The sequence below is a fragment of the Myodes glareolus genome, chromosome 13 (genome assembly GCF_982192425.1).
Source record: "Myodes glareolus chromosome 13, mMyoGla1.1, whole genome shotgun sequence".
NCBI lineage: Eukaryota > Metazoa > Chordata > Mammalia > Rodentia > Cricetidae > Myodes > Myodes glareolus.
In genome coordinates, this window is record NC_142038.1 from 62759618 (window position 1) to 62779783 (window position 20166).

At 39.7% G+C, this 20166-nt stretch overlaps 1 protein-coding gene across 2 annotated transcripts in view; it reads left to right on the forward strand.

Moving 5' to 3' along the window:
* Rprd1a (regulation of nuclear pre-mRNA domain containing 1A) overlaps positions 1-20166 on the forward strand; it is a 47231-nt gene that overhangs the window by 20239 nt on the left and 6826 nt on the right. For both annotated transcript variants that reach the window (XM_048442609.3, XM_085700042.2), the window contains exons 2-6: positions 926-1055; positions 4352-4458; positions 4536-4633; positions 6049-6175; positions 6278-6453. In XM_048442609.3, coding sequence (XP_048298566.1) covers positions 926-1055; positions 4352-4458; positions 4536-4633; positions 6049-6175; positions 6278-6453 — 638 coding nt within the window. The remainder of the gene's footprint in view (positions 1-925; positions 1056-4351; positions 4459-4535; positions 4634-6048; positions 6176-6277; positions 6454-20166) is intronic.

Here is a 20166-nt window from a genome sequence, read left to right on the forward strand (position 1 = left end):
CTGTGGATAAACAGCCTTTTTGATATTTCTTTGCTCAGTTACTAAATAGCTATAACAATTTATTACATTATTTGGGCTAAATTAGATAATACATACATTGCTTAGAGTGGTATGTAGCATATAATAAAAGTTTAAAAATGTTGCCATAACTAAGAAAGGACCCCATTTATTGACTCAAGCACCCATTCAAAAGTATTGCAGTCAGTCTGTCATTTAGATAAGAAAAAAATAGTTTTAAAAATCATTTGATATAGTGGGGGGACTAGGAGGAGAGGGGTGAGGGAAAACTGCAATGTACCGCAAAAATAAATAAATCATTTGATAGAGGCTGGACATGGTAGTGCATGTTTTTAATCCCAATACTTGGGAAGCAGAGGCAGGAGAATGTCTGAGCTTACAGTCAACCTGGTCTACGTAGCAAAATCCAGGACTGCCAGGATTACATAGAAAGACACTGTCAAATTACATAGAGAGAACACTGACTGTTCTCCCAGACGTCCTGAGTTCACACAGGACCACTCAAAACCACCTGTAACTCCAACCTCGGGGTCTGACTTCACATGCATGCGTATACATCACATACCCTCAGACGGCTAACATGCGTATATGCATAAGTAAAACATAAAGTCTTACAAAAATAATTAATGGGAGAGAAATTAAACATTTGGTAACTCTCAGCTTTTCCCTGGGTGAAAGCTGGGACAGCAAGGTCCATCACTGACCTCTGTGCCTCTTTGATTCTTTTTTTTCCCACACACACATCTGACCTTCAGAAGCGGTAGACTGGCTGCCCTGGTAATGTCAGTAGCAGTAGTGGATGAGTTCATAGGAGAAGCTGGAGCCGTTCCAGTGGGAAGAAAGTTTGCCTGCGTTCAGTGAGGATGTTTTATATGTCTTAATATTTTTTCCTTTTCTCATTTTTTAGCCAAACCCAACAGAAAGCTTACTTTTCTCTACCTGGCCAATGATGTCATTCAGAACAGCAAACGGAAGGGACCAGAGTTCACGAAAGACTTTGCGCCAGTCATTGTGGAAGCGTTCAAGCATGTTTCAAGGTAGGGTCCTTTTTGTACATGAGGTAAGGTGTAGAATCAGCAAGAATATATGGAATGTATTTGTTAGAAGCTTTCTTTAATTTGTAATTTGATGGTTTTTGCTTTCTGTGAGGAATTTGAGCTGCCACTGAGGGTATTTGGAATACTTGAATCATGGCTTTCCTGTAAGAGACCAGAAGGCCTGCTTTCTTGGGATGAACGTCACTGGGCATAAAGGAACTGAACTGAAAATGCTTGCTTGTAGAACTCCATCTTATGTTTGACAATTCTGAACTTACTTAATACCACAATATTTTTACTGTTTTCTCGTGTGTGTGTATTTCCTAACATTTTTAAGTACTTTAGAAATGATAGATGGCTCAACAGTTAAGCGTACTAGCTGTTCTTCCAGAGGTCCTGAGTTCAGTTCCCAGCACCCACGTAGTGGCTCACACTGTTCATAATTCAAGTTCCAGTGGATCTGACATCTTCATACAGATATACTTGTAGACAAAACACCAGTACACATAAATAACAGTTTTTAAAAAAAGAACGAATATTTAATCATAAACTTTTCAAACATTTTCTTCAGGTAACTTTATGTGTGGAAATCCTAGTTTATGCACTCTAAATATTTATATTTCATTTGTTTGTGTTTGTGTACATACGCCATTGTACACAGTTGCAGATTAGAGTTGGTTCTTTCCTCTATAATGTGGGTCCCAGGGATTGGACTCAAGTCACTACGTTGTGAGACAAATGCGTTTTATCTACTAAACCATCTGGCTGACCTGCCTTACAATCTTATTTTCAAATATTATATGCTGGAATGTAATAGATTTCCTGGGCAAGCAGTGCTGGATGAGATAGTAAATCAGGCTGAGCTTCAGCATACAATGGTGCGTGGCGATTACATCCATTAGTGCTCTAGGGTGAGAATGTCCATGTCAGGTGTTGCTGTTACTGCTTTTTTAATATCATGTGACCTGCAGTTTCCACATTGCCTTCTACCCGCATCAGATGTGCTGCTTAGAGCTAAGTGCTACACCTTCTGTGGCTATGCTCTTTTCTTGCCTTTGATGGTTTCTTTTACTGCACTGGGTTTAATTTTTGTCCTATAACAATTTAAAATCCTATTTTCCAGTTCAACCCCCCCCCCCCCACACACACACACAGAATGTGATTATGTAGCTCTGGCTGGCCTGGCTAGCCTTGAACTCTCCATCTCTGCCTCTCCCTCAGGACTGGAGAACAAAGGCACAAAGGCCCAAGTCTGGCTCAGTTGAGACTTGTTTCTTCATTCCTGAGCTGTATGCCGAGTTACTTGTTGATGTTTCTACTTAGGTGTCTCATGCTCACTGTCTATGAACTTTCCTTGTTCCTACCAAATTTGCTCCTTCTCTAGATCTCATTATCTCAGTGAATGACAGCTTCATTTGTCCTGATAGCATGATGGGTGTCATCTACGCTTCCTTCTCCTTCACTGCATGCTCCATGGAGCACACAGCCTGCCGGGTGCCATTTTCCTGACTAGTTGCCGTCATCTTTTCTTGGTGGTCGCAGTAGCCACTCCCCTAGTGTGGCTTGGTCCTCTGGGAAAACTGTAGGCAGAGTGGCAGAGCACTCTTATTACTCCCTTCTCTTTGAGCAAGACTGAAGGTGCTCCATTGTGGAGCTCGGTCTGCGCCTCTATACTCATGTGCGCTGTGCTTTTTCCCACCTGTAGTCTGCATTTTAAACTAACAGACCCTTTTCTAAGTTCTTTGTACCTTCAGCTACTTTTTTGTTTGTTTGTTTTCAAGACCGTTTCTTTGTATATGCTTAACTGTCCTAGAACTAGCTCTGTAGACCAGACTGACCTTGAACTCACAGAAATATGCCTGCCTCAGCCTCCCGAGACCTGGGATTAAAGGCCTGTACCACCACCACACAGCAAAATAAATGTTTTTGTTTGTCAAGACAGGGTTTCTCTATGTAGTCTCAGTTGTTCTAAAACTCCCACTCTAGATACTTTTAGTTTTGAGATAGGATCTCTTATATCCCAAGCTGACCCTGAACTTGGTATGTAGCCAAAATTGACTGAATTTCCTTTTTGTTTTTATTTTTATTTTTGATTGTGAATTTATTATCCTCCTACTTGTCCCTCTCAAATGCTGCAGGGATTACAGACATATACCAACATACATGGTTTATGTGGTGCTGGAGATCAAGCCCAAGGTTTCATGCATGCTAGGCAAGTACTCTACCAACTGAGCTATATGCCCAGCTCCTATCCTATGCTTTTATATATGTTCCTCTCTAGAAAAATTCACCTACTGAAAAGATTTTAGGTAGGAAGAATGAACCGTAGTATTCTGGACAAGTCTAAAGATCAGCAAGGAGTGTGGAGAGTTTGCCAGAAGCAGAGGCTGTGGGACCGTAGTTCAGGCTGAGGATTTGGGTTTCAGAGACGGTTGAGAAGAGCTTGTTCTGATTTGACATAGAGTGGATATTTTTTAAAGTGAAGGAGTTAAGGCTGGAGATGAGTGAATGATGGTGGTATAAAACCCAGGCAAGGCACTCGAGCATGACTCAACAGTTAGGAGCATGCACAGCTCTTGCAGAGGACCCGGGTTAGTTTGTCAACACCCACATGGAAGTTCACAATTGCCTTAACTCCAGTTCCAGGTTATCGGACGGACACACACACACACACTGCAAAAACAGGTGAGGTAGCGCTGAAGGAATTGACAAATGGTTGAAAGTCACCCATGTCCCATTTTCCCGTAGATCCAGTCTTCAATTTTGCCTTTATTTCTCAGATAGTACCTCTGTTCTCTGACTGGGCTGGATCTGTCAGGGTGCTGTCTGTAGTACCACGTCCTCATTCATGGTGCTTATGGACAACAGCTGCTGGGAAGTTCCCTTTGGTTTCTGTGCCAAAGACAGCAGTGGGTTCAGCAGACTTAAAACGTGCACTGTCCTTTAGCTCCTTTCACTTGCGAGCACCATCATTGTGAGCTCCTAGTGTCTGCTCCTGAAAATTTGAAATTAAGACCATTTGATTTGCTTTTTTCTCTTACTGAGTTTTTTGTTCTTTTAGGTTTTTGTTTGAGACAGGGTTTCTCTGTGTAGATGTTACTGAGTTCTTAAGGGAAGCAAGGATGGTGTTTGCATCACACCTTGACTGAGCTGCTGCTGCTGGTGCTCAGCCCACCTGAGTAGTTCTTTCAGGGAGCCAGCATTTGGTCCCATTTTAAATCAGCATTACTTTGTGGTAGTGTTCACTATACATTTTTACTGTCAGTATTTTGTTGTTGTTGTTTTTTTTAATTTAGTGAAACTGATGAAAGTTGTAAGAAGCACCTTGGCAGAGTGCTGTCTATTTGGGAAGAGCGATCTGTCTATGAGGATGATGTGTTAGATCAACTTAAGCACGCTCTCTGTAAGTATAGGGTCTTGATCACTTTCTCTGGCTCTCAGGAAGACACATCTTTCATAGACTTCATGTTTTTAAATCAGATGGAGATAAGAAGACCAGGAAGCGGACTTATGACCAGATAAAGGTGGATGAGAATGAAAATTGTTCCTCTCTGGGGTCCCCAAGTGAGCCACCACAGGTAAAAAAGCAAGACAGCTGTGGGCTTTTTACTCCATGTGTCCTCCGGGCTTTGATAATTTCAGTATTCTGGGTGCAAGAAAGGCACTAAGTTAATCTCTCATATTTCTGGTTAACAAATTGCTTTTCTTTGACGTAGTATGGTGTGTATGTGTGTGTGTGAAGATTTTGTTATTTTAGTTATGCATGTGTCTGTCCATGGGTATGTGCAAGTGAACATCCAAGGAGCTAGGAGGTGTCTGTTTCCCTGGGCTGGAGTCTCAGCAGTTGTAGGCTGCCTACCCATCATGGTCCTAAACACTGAACTCTTCTTCAGGAGCCGTTCATGCTCTTAGCCATTGCAATACCTTAAGTGCTATATTGTATGATTTATATAGGGAATGCATTTCCAGTTGCTAAGTATGAATAAATGTAGCGAAACACCCACTATGTACACTAAAGATTTTATTTTTGCTGGTTGTGGTGGTGCACTCCTTTAATCCCAGCACTTGGGAGGCAGAGGCAGGTGGATCTTTGTGAGTTCAAGGCCATCTTGGTCTACGGAGTAAGTTCCAAGACAGCCAAAGATACACAGAAAAACAAACAAACAAAAAACCCAAAAAAACTAAAAACCATTTTATTTTTAAAATAAAATAAAACCAACACATTTGTTATATGACTTAAACTAAAATTCTGTGCTTGAATGAACATTGCCCCCTTTAGATATTTTTTGTTTTTAAACATATAAAATGGTTGCTAGGATGATAGCAGAATAGGTGGTAGTAACGCCATGTATTATGTGTAAAACTTTTCAGGAAAATAAAAATTTTCTAGATTAATACTGTCTAGGTCAGAGTTAACAGCTGCCTTCTCTTTCCTCTGAGGTATCTACCATATGAACCAGTCACTTACCTCAGTTTGCTAATTAGAAAAGTTTTTGCATTCTTTGCTTTCATGAACACTACGGTGTGAACACCTCAAGGTCTAAAGTGGTGCCTCATGTTCAACGCTTAAAATAGCATAGTTTTTTTTTTTTTAACTTATATAAAAGAAGGATTGGGGACAGAAGAGATGGCTCATTGGTTAAGATCACCGCTGCTCTTTCTCGGTTAAGCTCTTAACCTGAGAACCCAGCTTTGATTTGGTCCCAGCACACATTAGACAGCTTACCACTAACTGGAACTCCAGTTCCAGGGCATCTGGCTCCCTTTCCTGACCTCTGGGGTACCAGGTATGATCGTGTTGCAGACAGACATACGTGGAGGTAAGATACATTTAAAAAGTAATCTAACATGTATTTTTTACAAATGTGTCTTAAGAATGCAGACTTTTGCTAGTGAGTACTTTGTAAGGATTAGGCATAGGAAAGAGGTGTCAAGTCCTCTATACTTGTTAGAGCTTTATTTCTTTTGGTTCTGAAGTTGTGTAATTTTTTAGACTCTCGACCTTGTTAGAGCATTGCAAGATTTAGAAAATGCAGCCTCAGGTGATGCAGCAGTTCATCAAAGGATAGCTTCTTTGCCTGTTGAAGTTCAAGAAGTGTCCCTGCTTGAGAAAATAACAGGTAAGAAGAGTGAGGTCCACAGGGTTATTTTGGAGGTGGGTGTGGGGGTGGTTTGTCATTGTTTTGTTGTACATTAATTGTATTATCTTGTGCTTTTCTTAGATAAAGAATCTGGAGAAAGGCTTTCTAAAATGGTAGAGGATGCTTGTATGTTGCTGGCAGATTATAATGGCAGACTGGCGGCAGAAATAGATGATAGAAAACAGCTCACTCGAATGTTAGCAGATTTTCTTCGTTGTCAAAAGGAAGCCCTTGCAGAGAAAGAACATAAATTGGAAGTGCGTAACCTTTTCCTTCTTTAGTGCATTTTTATTTAATTTTACTGTACCTTAATGTATCTGTGTATCTCAGAGTTCTTGCATCATGGACTATTTTAGGCAGTGGCCCAGGTAAGCTGCTTCTTGCTATCAGTTTTTCCCTGTAGACTGCTTAAGTAAACCAAAAACTTTGGTCTTAGCAGAATTTGTTACATGTGAAATTTCATGTAATAGTAGAAATTTAAATCCTCTAAGCACAAACATAATAAGAAAAAGTCAAGTCTGATAAGTCTTGTGTTAGTGGTAATAAATTGTTCAGCTTATTGAGTTCCTTTTCTTAGCACATACTATCTTTTAGGTCTATCATTAAATATTCAAATTACCTCCTCCACATCTGATTGTCACACTTACCATATTCCCCCTCAGCCATACTCTCTGGGCTTACACAGTGCTGTTCCGGAAAAGGTTGTTGATGGATTGGGTATGGTTGTTACTGTTGGTGGAGTAACCATTGTCAGCATAGGAGAACTGGGCTTAGCTTTATTTAAAAGACCATTCAATTAACGGGTTCTTACTTGAGTTGTTTTGAATTTCAGCGCCATGTGAAAATGTCTTGAATTCAGTCCCTGTATAATAGACTTCTCACTCTAAATTTGTAGGTCTATCATGGTGTTGCCTCATAAATTTATTTATTATTTAATTCTTGGCTCAGCAGTTTCTCACTAATCCCCAGGTGGTGCTTAGACTGAATTGTATTGCAGTTCTGAGAGAATTCCTTGATTATTCCACACACCAATGCTCTACTCTTAATTTTATGCTGTCCTTGAAGAGGTTGCCTGCTTGAAATGGACTAGATAAGTAGAGTTTCCTAGAACACGAATTTGGTAGTTCACTTAACCTGTTTGTGATGTTGTAGTGGACTTCAGTCTTAATGTATCTTTACTTGTTTCCCATTTGCAGCGTATGGGTGAGTATGTCAACAGTTTTTGACTTCAGCCTTTTGGTACTACAGTTTCTTTAACTTCTGTTGAGCTTCTATTGCAGGTATTGGACATGGCATATCTTCTTACGATGTCATCACCATTAGCATATTTCCAGCTAAAAATAAACATCAAACTCCAAAGCCTGTATTGTCTCATGTTTTTGAAAATTGAAGATTTTTATTCTATTTATATTTACTTTCTCACTTTTGGTGTTGACTATCATTGGTTTCAAAAATAGAATTTATATTTGACATGTAACTGTAAAAAATAGATCACTGTCCCTGCCCCATTTACTGGTACTTTCTAGTCAGATTTACTAGTTAATAGTCATACATAGAGCTGATGACATTAACGCTAACACTTACCATGTCTCTGGGGTACTGTTCAAGACTCTTCACATAATCCTATACAGCAGGACACATTATTATCCACACTGTGTCTTCATGGAAGTAAGGCATGGGAAAATAAAGTAGCTAAGCACTACTGGATTGTTGAGAGCCTCAACAATGCCTCCAGCTTCGGTGCATTCACTCCAAAGTCATGTTGACTTTCTGTTCTTATAGAAAGTAGTATATCCCTTTGGAAAAATCAGAAGTCCTATTTCTCAAATGCTTTCTAATCCTTCCCTTTCCAACTAATCACTGGCTTGAAATCAAGGAAGTTTGATTGTTCAGCATGAATGAATTTTAAATTGAAGAAGCCACTTCAATTATGATCAGGTTTTTTTGTTTTATTTTTGTATTTTTAAGTCTTTCTAGTTTTTCAAGACAGGGTTTTTCTTTGTACCCCTGGCCATCCTGGAACTCACTTTGTAAACCAAGCTGGCCTTGAATTCAGATATGTCTGCCTCTGCCTGCTGAGTTCTAGAATTAAAGGTGTGTGCCATTATGCCCAGTTCATGATCATATTTTTAAAGATGCCATTTTCATAAATTAGGAAGTTATTTAGCAAGAACTCATTGTAAATTGTCATTGAGAAGCCATTTTGGGGTGGTTTTTTTTTTTTTGTCTTTTTTTTGTCATATGACGTGACAATGACTTTAGACATGCTTTGTATTAGTAGGTGGCATCACCCTGAAGTAGAGACTGAGGACTGAAAGTTTAAGGTTTTGTATCAGTTGCACTGTCTCTTAAACTGGTTTAAGTATCGATGTCACTAATCACCATTGTTATAAAATGGAATAAAAGTATCAGTTTAAGAAGTGGTCTTGTCTTGAGAAAGTGGTTCATGTCTTGAGAAAACCACTATTAAAACATTTGAAATGATGAAAATATGAAGTGCTTCTAACTGTTTTGGTAATTTTGGATTAACGTTGATAAGTGAACAGATAATAGACTTTTAATCTAGGCTGTTGCACTTGCGCATAATCCTAGTATTAGTGAGCCTGAAGCAAAGAAATCCTGAGATTAAGGCCAGTTTAGGCTATGTAGCAATCTGACGGGTGGGAATGGATGGATGCATGCATGCTGGAGATATGGCTCATTGGTTAAGAGCACTAGCTGCTCTTTCAGAGGACCTGGGTTCAATTTCCAGCACCCAAATGGCAGCTCACAACTGTCTGTAACTCCAGTTCCTGGGGATCTGATCCCTTCACACAGACAAAACACCAGTGCACATAAGATAGAAAAAGAAAAGATTTATTTGATCTGCAACCTTGAACCTCTTGCCTCAGCCTTCCTATTGCTGAGATTGTGTCTACCACCATAGGATAACTTAAAGTGACTCTTTGATGTGATGTTTTTTAAAGAGGAAGCAATGTACAGATGAGAAGTTCTTCCATATCAATGAGATCCCTGATTGTTTAGTTTCTAGAAGTTAGTGGAAGAAAACATGCTTTTATAAAATCAGTGCTTGCTGCCTTTAGTCCCAGCTCTTGGAAGGCAGAAGCAGGTGGAGCTCTTAAGTTCAAGGCCAGTCTGGGTTACAGAGTTCCAGTACAGCTAGAAGGCCACACAGAGAGAAACTCTTGAAAAGAACCAAAATAGACACATGGATAAGCATACATAATGATAGTGCTTGCTAATCTTTGTAAACTGTGCACTTCCAAGTCTAGGAATAGATTATAAAGAAGGAGTCCATAATTCCAAACACTAGAGGTCATAATGAGAAAGCATATAGAGAGGATAAGTGCTTATTTGATATGTGAATATTGATTATTAAAGCTTGTTCTGGGGTAGGAAGATGGCTCAGTGAGTAAAGTTATTTCTGGGCAAGCATGAGAGCTGTTCGGATCCATAACCCTCTCTAAATGATGAGCACGGAGCATGGCGGCATGCACTTGTGGTCCTAGCACTGGGAGGCAGACAGTTTAGCTGAATCTGAGTTCCAGGTTCGGAGAGAGAGGGAGACCCTTTCTCAAAGTGGAGAGCAGTGGAGGAAGACACCTACCTACCTGTCTGTTGACCTCTGTCCTTCACGTGCATTTGTGTTCAAGCACAGAAAGCTCCTTTCCCTTGAGTTGTCATGGTGCCTCTGTTAAACTGTATTCACTGTATGAATCTGCTTAATATGGATAGAACCGTAGTACAGGCTTGAGCTTTCTAAGATGTTGAGGATTGGTTTGCAGTAGGGTGGAGTGCTGGGGTTCATCCAGAAGGTCTCAGTCGTGCTAGGTATGTGCTCTCCCACAGAGTTATATTCCGAGCCAGGCTGTCAGAGCCTGCAGCGTAAGGGCATCTTTTTGTGTATGATTTCACCCATACTGAGTACTGCATATATTTTTCTTTCATTTTCTTTTATCTTTTGACCAGTCTTAAGTTCTGATTTTATGACTTATCTTTGCCTGTGTAAATATAGATATATATTTAAAATAGCCTTCTCTATCTATTAACCGTAAAGGTCTTGTGATGTTTTGTATTATTTCTCAATAATTTTATTGAAATTTGTTTTGCATATAATGCAGAGATGTAGCAAATTGAAAGTAATAATTAATTGCTTTTATTGATTAGTAGTAGGACAGGTATAGTGACTCGGGTCTTAATCTTAGTACAATGTAGACTGAAGCAGAAGCATGCATTTGAGGCCAGCTTGGTCTTTGTATGGATCTCTGCTCCATAGTGAGATTCTACATCAACCTTCTCCCCTAAAACCCAAAATTAATGATTTCTTTACTAGTGTTGTGAAATGCTATTTCTGCCAAGCTTAATTCTTACATGTGCATACTGACCTGTAAGTTTTACGTTTAATTGTGCAAATTGTGACTTTGATTGCTTTCTAATACCATTCATGTTTGCTATTTCAACTAATCATGGTTATTGTATGCATGCAATTTTATTTTTTTCTCATTATTTTCAGCTTTGTATTTTAATTAAGAGTGCTCATTCCTTTATCATGTCATGGGCCATTTTTCCCCCTGTCATTCATACCCAAGATAAAGTTTAATTAACAAGTTAGATATAATAAATTAATAAATTAATAACAGTTTAATAAGCATATGAAATGTGGTTTTTCTCCCTCTCATATCTTGATTTGCTGTAATAAAATTGGTGGATCCTGGTGACTAAGGATGACTGACTCTGTGAGGGAGAAAAGCCAGGAGGACTGCTTACTAGAAAGACCGCATGGAGCTCAGTGTATACAGTGGCTGGAAGTCTGGCTCAGCCCTTTTAACAGAGAAAATGGTCATTTTTTTACCTTGTGAAAGTGTACCTGTTTTGTTCCTCCCATTAGTAAGAGAGCAGCATCTGAGTAATCTAGGACTACAGGGATCGAGTGAGCAGTGCTGAGGCTGAAAGGGGACAGTGCCAGGTGGGCTGGAGTTCCACTCTGTCCCTTACTGCTGGGGTGGAAAGCGTGTGCAGATGAACAGGTGTGCTGCCTGCGGGGGCAGAGTCCTTAGCTGGTCAGCACCACTTACAGTTTGCTATTGTAGCAGCTGAGGGTTCTTAGGAGTAAGAGGAAATTCAAGGTAGGTTGGAGCCACAATGAAGAAGGCACTTGAATTTCCCTGAAGAGATGATTACACAAGTTCAAAGCGCAGGAAGGAGCAGTGGTGCTGGCTCTTGGTTGCTGAGTGAACCAGAGAGGGAAGGTGGACAAAAGTTCATCTAAACTGCATGCTGGCAGTGGTGGTCTGAGCCGCCCAGGTAGTAGCAATGAAGTGTTGGATGGATTCTTTCTTGGCTCTGAAACCCAGACTGGCCTCTTTGTTGCTGGGCTTACAAGTGTCCACCGCCTTGCTTGTGTGAGGTGAAGTTTCGTTAATACTGTAAAGGTAGTGTGTGTTCATCATAGTTTTGCACCCATTGCTAAAAGCATAGATCATACCTACAATTCCATTATTCCTTAGCTTTTAACAAGATATGAAGGATGAGATTGTTGTATCCATGCCTGTTTTTGTATCCTGTCTTATTTTGCACTTTTACTGTAAACATTTCCATATAATCACCCCACCCCCTTTCCCTTTTGGTTTTTGGGATGCCCCGAGCTTTGCCCATGCCAACCAAACTCTCCTCCATCTACTCTTATCTTGATTATCACTCTGACTTTAACAGCCAAGTTATAGCCTGTTACATAGTATTTAACTATCTACTTTATTTTTTTGTTTTGTTTTTTGAGACAAAGTTTCTTTGTGTAGTGTTGGTTGTCATTGAACTAGCTCTGTAGATAAGGCTAGCTTTCAGTTCTCTCTGCCTCCTGAGTGCTGGAGTTAAAGGCGTTGCACCACCACTGTCTGACTTCTTTCAGTTTCTTCTTGTTGAAACTATTGGCTGAAATGACATTTAGCAATTAATAAACATTTTGGCGGGTCTATTACATTTAACTTCTTGCTGGTGGAACTTACTGCTCTGAATCTATTTCAGTTTAAATATTTGCTTGTTTGTGATAGTATTGAATTCTTAGGAGAAAAAAAAGTTAGGGCATCAGAAGATACATGGTTTTTATATGTGCATAGGCCACAGAACAAAATCAGCTGTTGTTTCCCAAGCACTAGACCTGTTGTTCTTGACACAGCGTCTCTTACTAGCTTTGTACTTGCCAAGTAGGCTAGGCTGGTTGACTAATGAACATCCGAGGTCTCCCTGTCTCTAATTCCTCAGTGTTGAGATCACGGGTGTGCCTCAACACACTGGCTTATTTTTCATGGGTTCTGGGAACCAGATCCAGTCTTCGTGCTTGCGAGGCCTCCCATTTTTCCAACCCCTTTGGTAGCGTTGAAGTTCATTCTGTTGTCGTTTGTCCTGCTTCTGGAACTCTTTATTTTACAAAACTTGTGCTCTTCACCCAGGAAACAAGTTTCCCATGCTTTCCTTTTACTTAACTATCAGTACCATGGTCTGTGATCTTGACTACTAGAATATTGAAATGTTTGTCTAATTTGCATTACAGCTTCTAGGTCTGTCCTTGCTATAGCGCCTATCAAAAACAGTCTTGTTCTTTTTCCTGGTCTTTAAAGGATTCATTGATTGGCTAGGTCTCTGAGTTCAAGGCCAGCCTGGTCTACATAAGAAAAGGAGTTGGGGGAGAAGAAGGAGGAGACAAAAGAAAGAAAAGTTACGACTGTCAACTCTTGTCAAAATTCAATAGAAAGTAGCTTTGTTGAGCAACCTTTTCTGCCTCTGCATTAGAGGCTGGAATTTTATTGTACACAAACCAGGATTTGAAGGTTTTGAAGACTTGTTCTTTTTGCAGGGAGACCTTAGTTGAATTTTAGCTTTTCTTCTTTATTACTTAGAACTTTTCATTGTACTCTTAACATGCATTAAGTATTCTGCGTTGTTGCTACTCCATCTTGCTCATCCCTTCTCCTGGTTTAACCATTTCTAAAATGTTTTTCCTTTATCTTCTGTCACTATTGCTGACTTGTGTTTGTTTTGCTCTTCTAGAATGGAGTCTTTATTGTCTGGGTGTTAGTGGTGGTGGCTGTGTCCTCATCATTTTGTTGTTGTTCATTGAGATAAGATCTCCCGCTGTAGTACAGGCTGGCCTAAACGTGAGAGTTTCCTGTCTGTCTTCCAAGTGCTGGAATCACAGGCATTTCCCTCCATGTTCAGATTAATATTGAATAGAGTTGGTTTTGTCAGATTGTTTAAGTCTTTTTTTGAAAAAAGGGATTTACTATGACAGGTGCTTAACTGTTATGTAGGATGAATGGAGAGGGAATCAGAAGACAGGAGATCCATTTCAAGACTGGATTTCTGGACTCACCTAGACCTGACTAGAAGTAGATTTTCCCACTGTGTGTTCACTATTGTCTAGTATGCCAGCTGTTGTTATGGTCTGTGGGTTTTTTAACTTTGCGTTGGGGAGCTATAGGAAACATAGGATTCCTTTTAAAAACGACTTGAAATAAGTTAACAAGGATTATGAATATCTGCAATGACTCTAAAATATTCATGCCTTCAGAGCTTAGCAGACACCACGGAGTGTCAGACTTGTTCAGCATGAATGTAAAATACTGTTTAATTAGCTCCTGTGTATTTTCTACAGATGTGAATGTGTGCTTCTTGCTTAGTTGGTTAATTCCTTAGACTTTTGATCGCTACCAGTGCTTCCCGACCCTTCTCTGTATACCCCTCCCCTTCTTGATTTTCCTGGAACTCACTATGTAGACCAGACTGGCCTTGAATTTATAGAGGTCCCTCTGCCTCTGTTTCGTTAGTACTACTTTTACTTTCCTAACCCATAATTGAAGAATTAGGGAATTCAATGGTTTTTGTTTGTTTGTTTTTCAAGACAGGGTTTCTTTGTATAGCCCTGGCTGTCCTGGAACTAGCTCTGTAGACAGGCTGGCGTCGAACTCAAAGAAATGCATCTGCCTCTGCTCCCAAGTGCTAGGATTAAAGGCATGCACCACCCAGCTGAATTCAATCTTTTAAAGTATGTGGTTGATAGACAAGTTATGTCCTTTGAGAAGAAAAAAAAAATCTAAGGATAATTTAAGTAAGCAAAGTAAATTACAAAATATATAATGAATCTTTCATTTCTATTCTTTAGAGAATATTCAAACAAATTTCAATAAAAACATCTTTTTATTACATATTTTTTTTCTTCTAGGCACTGACAATTTTTTTTAGGTTTGTTAGAGCTTTATTTCACATATGTTTACAATTATTTTGATCATACTCTCTCCCTATTACTCTCATCCCTTTTCACACTGAAGAATATGTCTCCCCTGGCAACAATTAACTGGGTCCTGAGTTGTTTTTAGCTCAGTATTAGAGTACTTGCCTAGCATGCATGAGGTTCTGGGATTGGTCCACTGCTATCTCAGCACTATGCGAGTGGGTAAGATATGGGTGTGCGGGGAGGAAGAACAATCACAGTAGAGTAACTATTGGAAATACCCTAACTAGTAGGTGCTATAGCTATATATGAGAAATCTCCCCCCCCCCCCAAATCAAAGGAGAACTGAGGGATTCTAGACAAGGCAAGAAAGAATATAAAGCTAAAGCATCGAAGTCATAATGGCTATAACCTTAGGTCAGGGTACAACAAAGTGAGTCACTTTGTAGTTTGAATTTAATGTGTTATGGTGATATTTTCCCTATGAACAGGATATAGTTATAAAAATGTTTTAAAAGCTGGCAAGATAGCTTAGTTGATAAGGTGCTTGATGCCAAGCCTGATGACCTGAGTTCAGTTCCTCGGACCCACATGCTAGAAGAGAGAACTGACTTCTGCAAGTTGTCCTCTAATCTCCTCAAGTGTATGTACAATACATTAAAGAAAAAAACGTACTAAAAATGTGTATAAAACAGAGTATCGAGAGACCGGTGAGATAACTCAAGAGGTGAAGGCACTTGCTCCCAAGCCCTACCTGAGTTTGGTCCCCAGAACCCATGTGGCGGAAGACAAGAGCTGGCTCCTTCAAGTTATCTATTACCTCTGTACTTGTGCCCTGGTAATGCACCCCCTTCTGGGTGGGTGGGTGGGTGAATGTATGATTAGGCTGGGGTGGGGTGTAGCTTAGTTGGTAAAGTGTTTGCCTAGCATGCATGAAGACGTGAGTTTGATCCCCAACACCACAGCACTAGGGAGGTGGGGGCAGGAGGACCAGAAGCTCCAGATTGTGCTTAGCTACATAGTGAGTTGGAGGCCAGCCTGAGCTATAAGAGACTGCTTCTAAAAATGCAGTTCCCAACGTTTATGGTACACGGGGTTGGATGGGGGGGTTAATTACAAATTTCTTTATATTTTGGCATATAAGTCCTTCAGTGTTCAAGGTATAAAATTTGTATGCTCATAAGAAGTTAATTACAAAATATAGATAGTATAGTTTAAATGTTTCCCCTTGGAGCGAAAGAAGAGTAAAATTTAACAGGAAGGTTGTGTTTGGAAAGATTTTGTTTTTAGTAGATTAAATGTTTCTGGGACTTTGATGGGCATGGCAATCAGACAAAACATTTAGAAATCATTTCTTGATTCTACTTGAATCCATGAAATCTTGCATTTGTATCACTGGGAATCTTATCCAGTTCAGCTGTATAACATCTTTATTGTCCTGTGGTGTGGCATGAAGTGTCAGCTGAATAACCCTGTGAAAGGACCAGCGTTTGCCACTCATGGTGTCTGCTGGTTTTCACAAGTGTCATACATAGGACCTGCTGTAGAAAATGAAATGTGGAATGTAAAATGTAGATTTGTCAGGAACAAGATGCTGTTTGGTTTACTGTCGTAACGTGGGTTTTGTGTGGAAGTTGGGCTTGGGTTGGTAATTTTGAAGTTGAGTAGTAGAACTAGGATGAGGCAAGGGAACAAAGCAATAATGACAGCAGTTAACAGACAGTGCAGTTTTCTTCTACCCTACCTACAAGCAAAGGTGTTGTGTCTTCAGTAGTAGGGTTTTACAGTTTGGTTCTAGTAGGCAGTCAAGACTGATGACAGTAGCTTGTGTTTGAAGGATTTCTCTGACCAATAACTCATGGGGAGGTATTCCAGGGCTGACTGAGATAAATCGTGAACCTCTTAAACAATAATAATTAGGCATTTAAGGTGAGCCTAATGATGTTGCGAGTAATGTGATTTTATAGGTAGAATTTGGTCAGGCTTACTGGCCTATAGTCAGTCTTTGTAGAACAGTCCCCAAATCTCATATTTTAGGTCATGATGAGGGACCCCTAACTGCTTGGGTCAAAGTCTGTTCCATTCATGGCACTTCTGTGAGTCTTGTTCCAACATAAGGTAATGTGCTTGGGAGTTTATAGGAAAAATCAGAATTTCCATGTCACAATGCAGAATTAAGAAACTGGTTGTGATAGGAATTCAGTGTTTATTAAGCCACGGTGTTTTAATTCCAAAGACTATTTTAGTTACTGTACTGTTGAGAAAATAACAAGTGTGTTTAGTTTAGTTTTTTTTTTTTTTGGAGTTAAAAAAAATGTACCTAAGCAACATCAGAAGCATATTATCAAATAATTAAGAAGAGGAGATAGGTAGTTTTTGTTGCCAATTGTTTTGAGAAATACATGTATGCACATACACATTTTCTCTCACAGTTAAGTTGCTTAGAGCTACTTCTGAAAACTCACCCAAGATTAATTTGACCCATGGTTAAGATTTGCTATTTATTAGGTAATGTCAGTCAGGGAAAAGCACTGGTTAAATGTAGCTGTTAGCCAGGTGATGTAGCTAGGATGGTATTGAGCTGAACTAGTAAATATGGGATACTACATAAGCAATGTGAGTGAACTGTCCACAGTATAACTAGAGCCAGGAGCCCTGGCCAGGGCACCAGAGGAAGTGCAGACAGTGCCTTAAAGTAGAGCACTAGGAGAGAGGGCTGGGGACTGAAGGCATTTGTGCCTTCAGGTGCTTGAGGCTATGGAAAGAGAAAAGTTTGGTTTACTTCCATGGGCAGAACCAGGAGCAGTACTATTATTAGTGGTGGGTCTTTGGTCTGACATCTAATTCAACCTTAAATAGTCTTAATTCCCATGAGATTGACACAGTGCTTCACACCCAAGCGTGTTTGCTTCCGTATTGCCTGGTACATTGTTTCAACGTCGGTTAAAAACACAACAGAACACACTGATCACTAAAAGGCAGCCAAGAGAGACAAAGCAAGTATCAGAACCAGACTTAATATTAAAAATAATTAAGCCAGGATTTTAACAAATGATTAGGGTTCTGATGGGTAAAGCAGACACCATGCCAAATTAAGCAGATAATGTAAGAGAGGTAAAAATGGCTCAAATAAAAACAAGATAAAAGAAAAGTTCACCAATTTTTATCGACAGATGACTAACTCGGTAAGAGGACAGCCATGGGTAATTGGTGAGCTTGTGAGAGGCCAATGAGAATTTCTTAAACAAATGCAGAGTAGAAAATAAACGGGAAGACAAAAATGAAACCCATAAATAATACATCCAAGAATGGAGACAGTCTTGTTTCTTGCCTGGAACACCAGAAGAAAAAAGTAGGAGAAATGTGAAGCCGCAATGACTTAATGATTTCCAGAATGAGTGGTAGAAACCCACCCCTAATCTAGGGAAACTAGAATGTCCAGCAAGCTTAAGAAAACCAAGTGCAGTTTAAACCTAGACAGATCCTGCTTATATTGCAGCACCAGCAAGAAAACCTGGAAAGAAACCAGAGGAGGAAATGCATGCAACAAAGAAAGGAGGCAGTGGACTTTGCAGAGTTGTTGAGGCAAGGTGTGACTCCAGTAATGATGCCTAGTGTTCAGGAAAGCTATGTTCAAAAATGTTGAGAGACCCACTGACCTGGGGTTTTCTGTCAAAAAACATTTGAGCAAAGAAAGTAGTGAGTTTGCTGTTAGAGGTGATGGAGTGATGAGATGAAGTAACAAGGATATGGAAAAATTGGATCCAGTGTTGACGTGAGTGAGATCTGTATGACTGACTCAGAGGGCAGCTTTGTGCAGAAATTCCCTCTTGGTGCTTAACTCGTGGTATCAGCATGTGGAGGATACAACAGAAATGTAGTATAGATCATTTTACAAAATTTTTATTCCAAACATGAGCCTAGATTCATCTTTCTGGCATCTTTGTTAAAAGCTGTGAAACAAGATTCTGTGGGCATCCTGTTTAGATGTCATACTACACGACATTTGAAAATCTCAAGGTAATATAGTAGCAACAATATGGTACATGTTACATAAAATGCACTAAGGGAGAGACTAAAAGGGACACAAAAATATTTAAAGCTAACAAATGTCAGCTTCATCTAGTCATCACTGTAGAAGCAGGGCAGTTCTGTAAGTTGCATCCTGCTTTTGAGGTTGCCTGGTTACTGAAGAAGTCGTCAGTGTTGTACGCTGCCTGTCAACCCCTGGCCACCCTTTTTATTCTTTTTTTCTGTAAAACTTAATGTCTGTGTAGGAGACAGTGGTGACTCTGCTGCTGAAAAGAAAGAAAAAAGTCACAGGTGTTTAATGACAGGCCTATTGGTCCAAGTCATAGTTGTCTCCTTGGCTCTTGAGTTGGGCGTCAGGACTGCTAACCCTTTTCAGTAGGCAGTCCTGTAGGTGATTTAGGGCTTTTTGCTTGGAAAAATATTCAGAATACCCATAAAATTAATTCCAGGTCTCAAGAAACAAATTGGCATAGTGGGCAAGCGTAAGAACTGAACCAGTCTGTATAGAGTTGTGTTTCCTTTTCTTCAGCTGTCAGGTTTTTTTTTTTTTTAAATAAGCAATCCATTTTTTATTCACTTTTTTGGTGAATCTTCTAAGGGAAATTTTATTTTCAATCCCAGTTTTAATTTCTGAAAATGGGTAGGTATAAATAAGGTTACATTATCATGGTGTGAGTTTGTCTAGCCCAGGTATAATTAATCTCCATTGTAGTTTGTTTCTTCCTTTTTTTTTTTTTCCTCCCACCATAGTTCTCTTTCTCCTTTCCTTTCCTCTCATCTCCTCTTCTTAGCTTTCCTCATTTTCTACTTTAACGTGGGTACTTGGGGGAAACTTTACTTGGTCAGAGTCAGGCAAGACAGCCGTACTAAACACTAGTTAGTCCCCAAACTACCAGTTGTCGGGTTTGAGTCAAGATTCTTACTGGTTGTGACTTAGTTTCATCGTCTGTAACATGTAGTCTCCACCTTAGCGATTAAATGGAGTGTTTAGAATAATGACTGGTGTTTTAGGTTTGGGCTAGAGTGTGCTCAATGAAATATGTTGAGTCCATAACAGAATTTTTAAGTGATCAGATATCAGCTTAATGATACACGCACAGAAAACTACAGAGATGACCTGCCTGGATATTCATGTATCTGACCCTTCTGAAATTCTATGGAAACAATGTTCCATTTTCTCCATCTTTAAGAAATTTTGTGGAGAAAGTCTTTGATGATTGTGCTAGGATGTTACTGTTCTGAAAGAGTATAGATGCTTATGTTGGTTATTGCCAATCTTGTCATGTTATTCTTAAATAACAGTAGAGATAGCAGTTGCAAAGGGGAGGAACGGACTGGTGTAAGCCTGTTTTCATAGCATTCTGAAATCTGTTCAAGTTGCTTCCAACAGGTCACAAAACCAGCTCACAGGAATCAGCTTTGGGGTTCCTGGTTTGGTGTAGTATTATTTATAACACAGCAGAAGTGTCCCAAGAAGTGGGTGGGGTTTTAATAGGCAGGTTCTTCTCACTGCTGAGCCTTCTTGGCATCTGGGGGATTCAGTGGAAATTCTCCACTTTTTGTTTTTAGGGTTTTTTTCATTTGTTTTCTAAGAAAAAATGTATTTTATTTAGTTACATCTCGAGACCAGATATCACTAGTTCAGGCCAGCCTCATTCCTGCCTTACTCCTCCCAAGTCCCAAAAGCACACACATGTGCTACCACATCCAATTC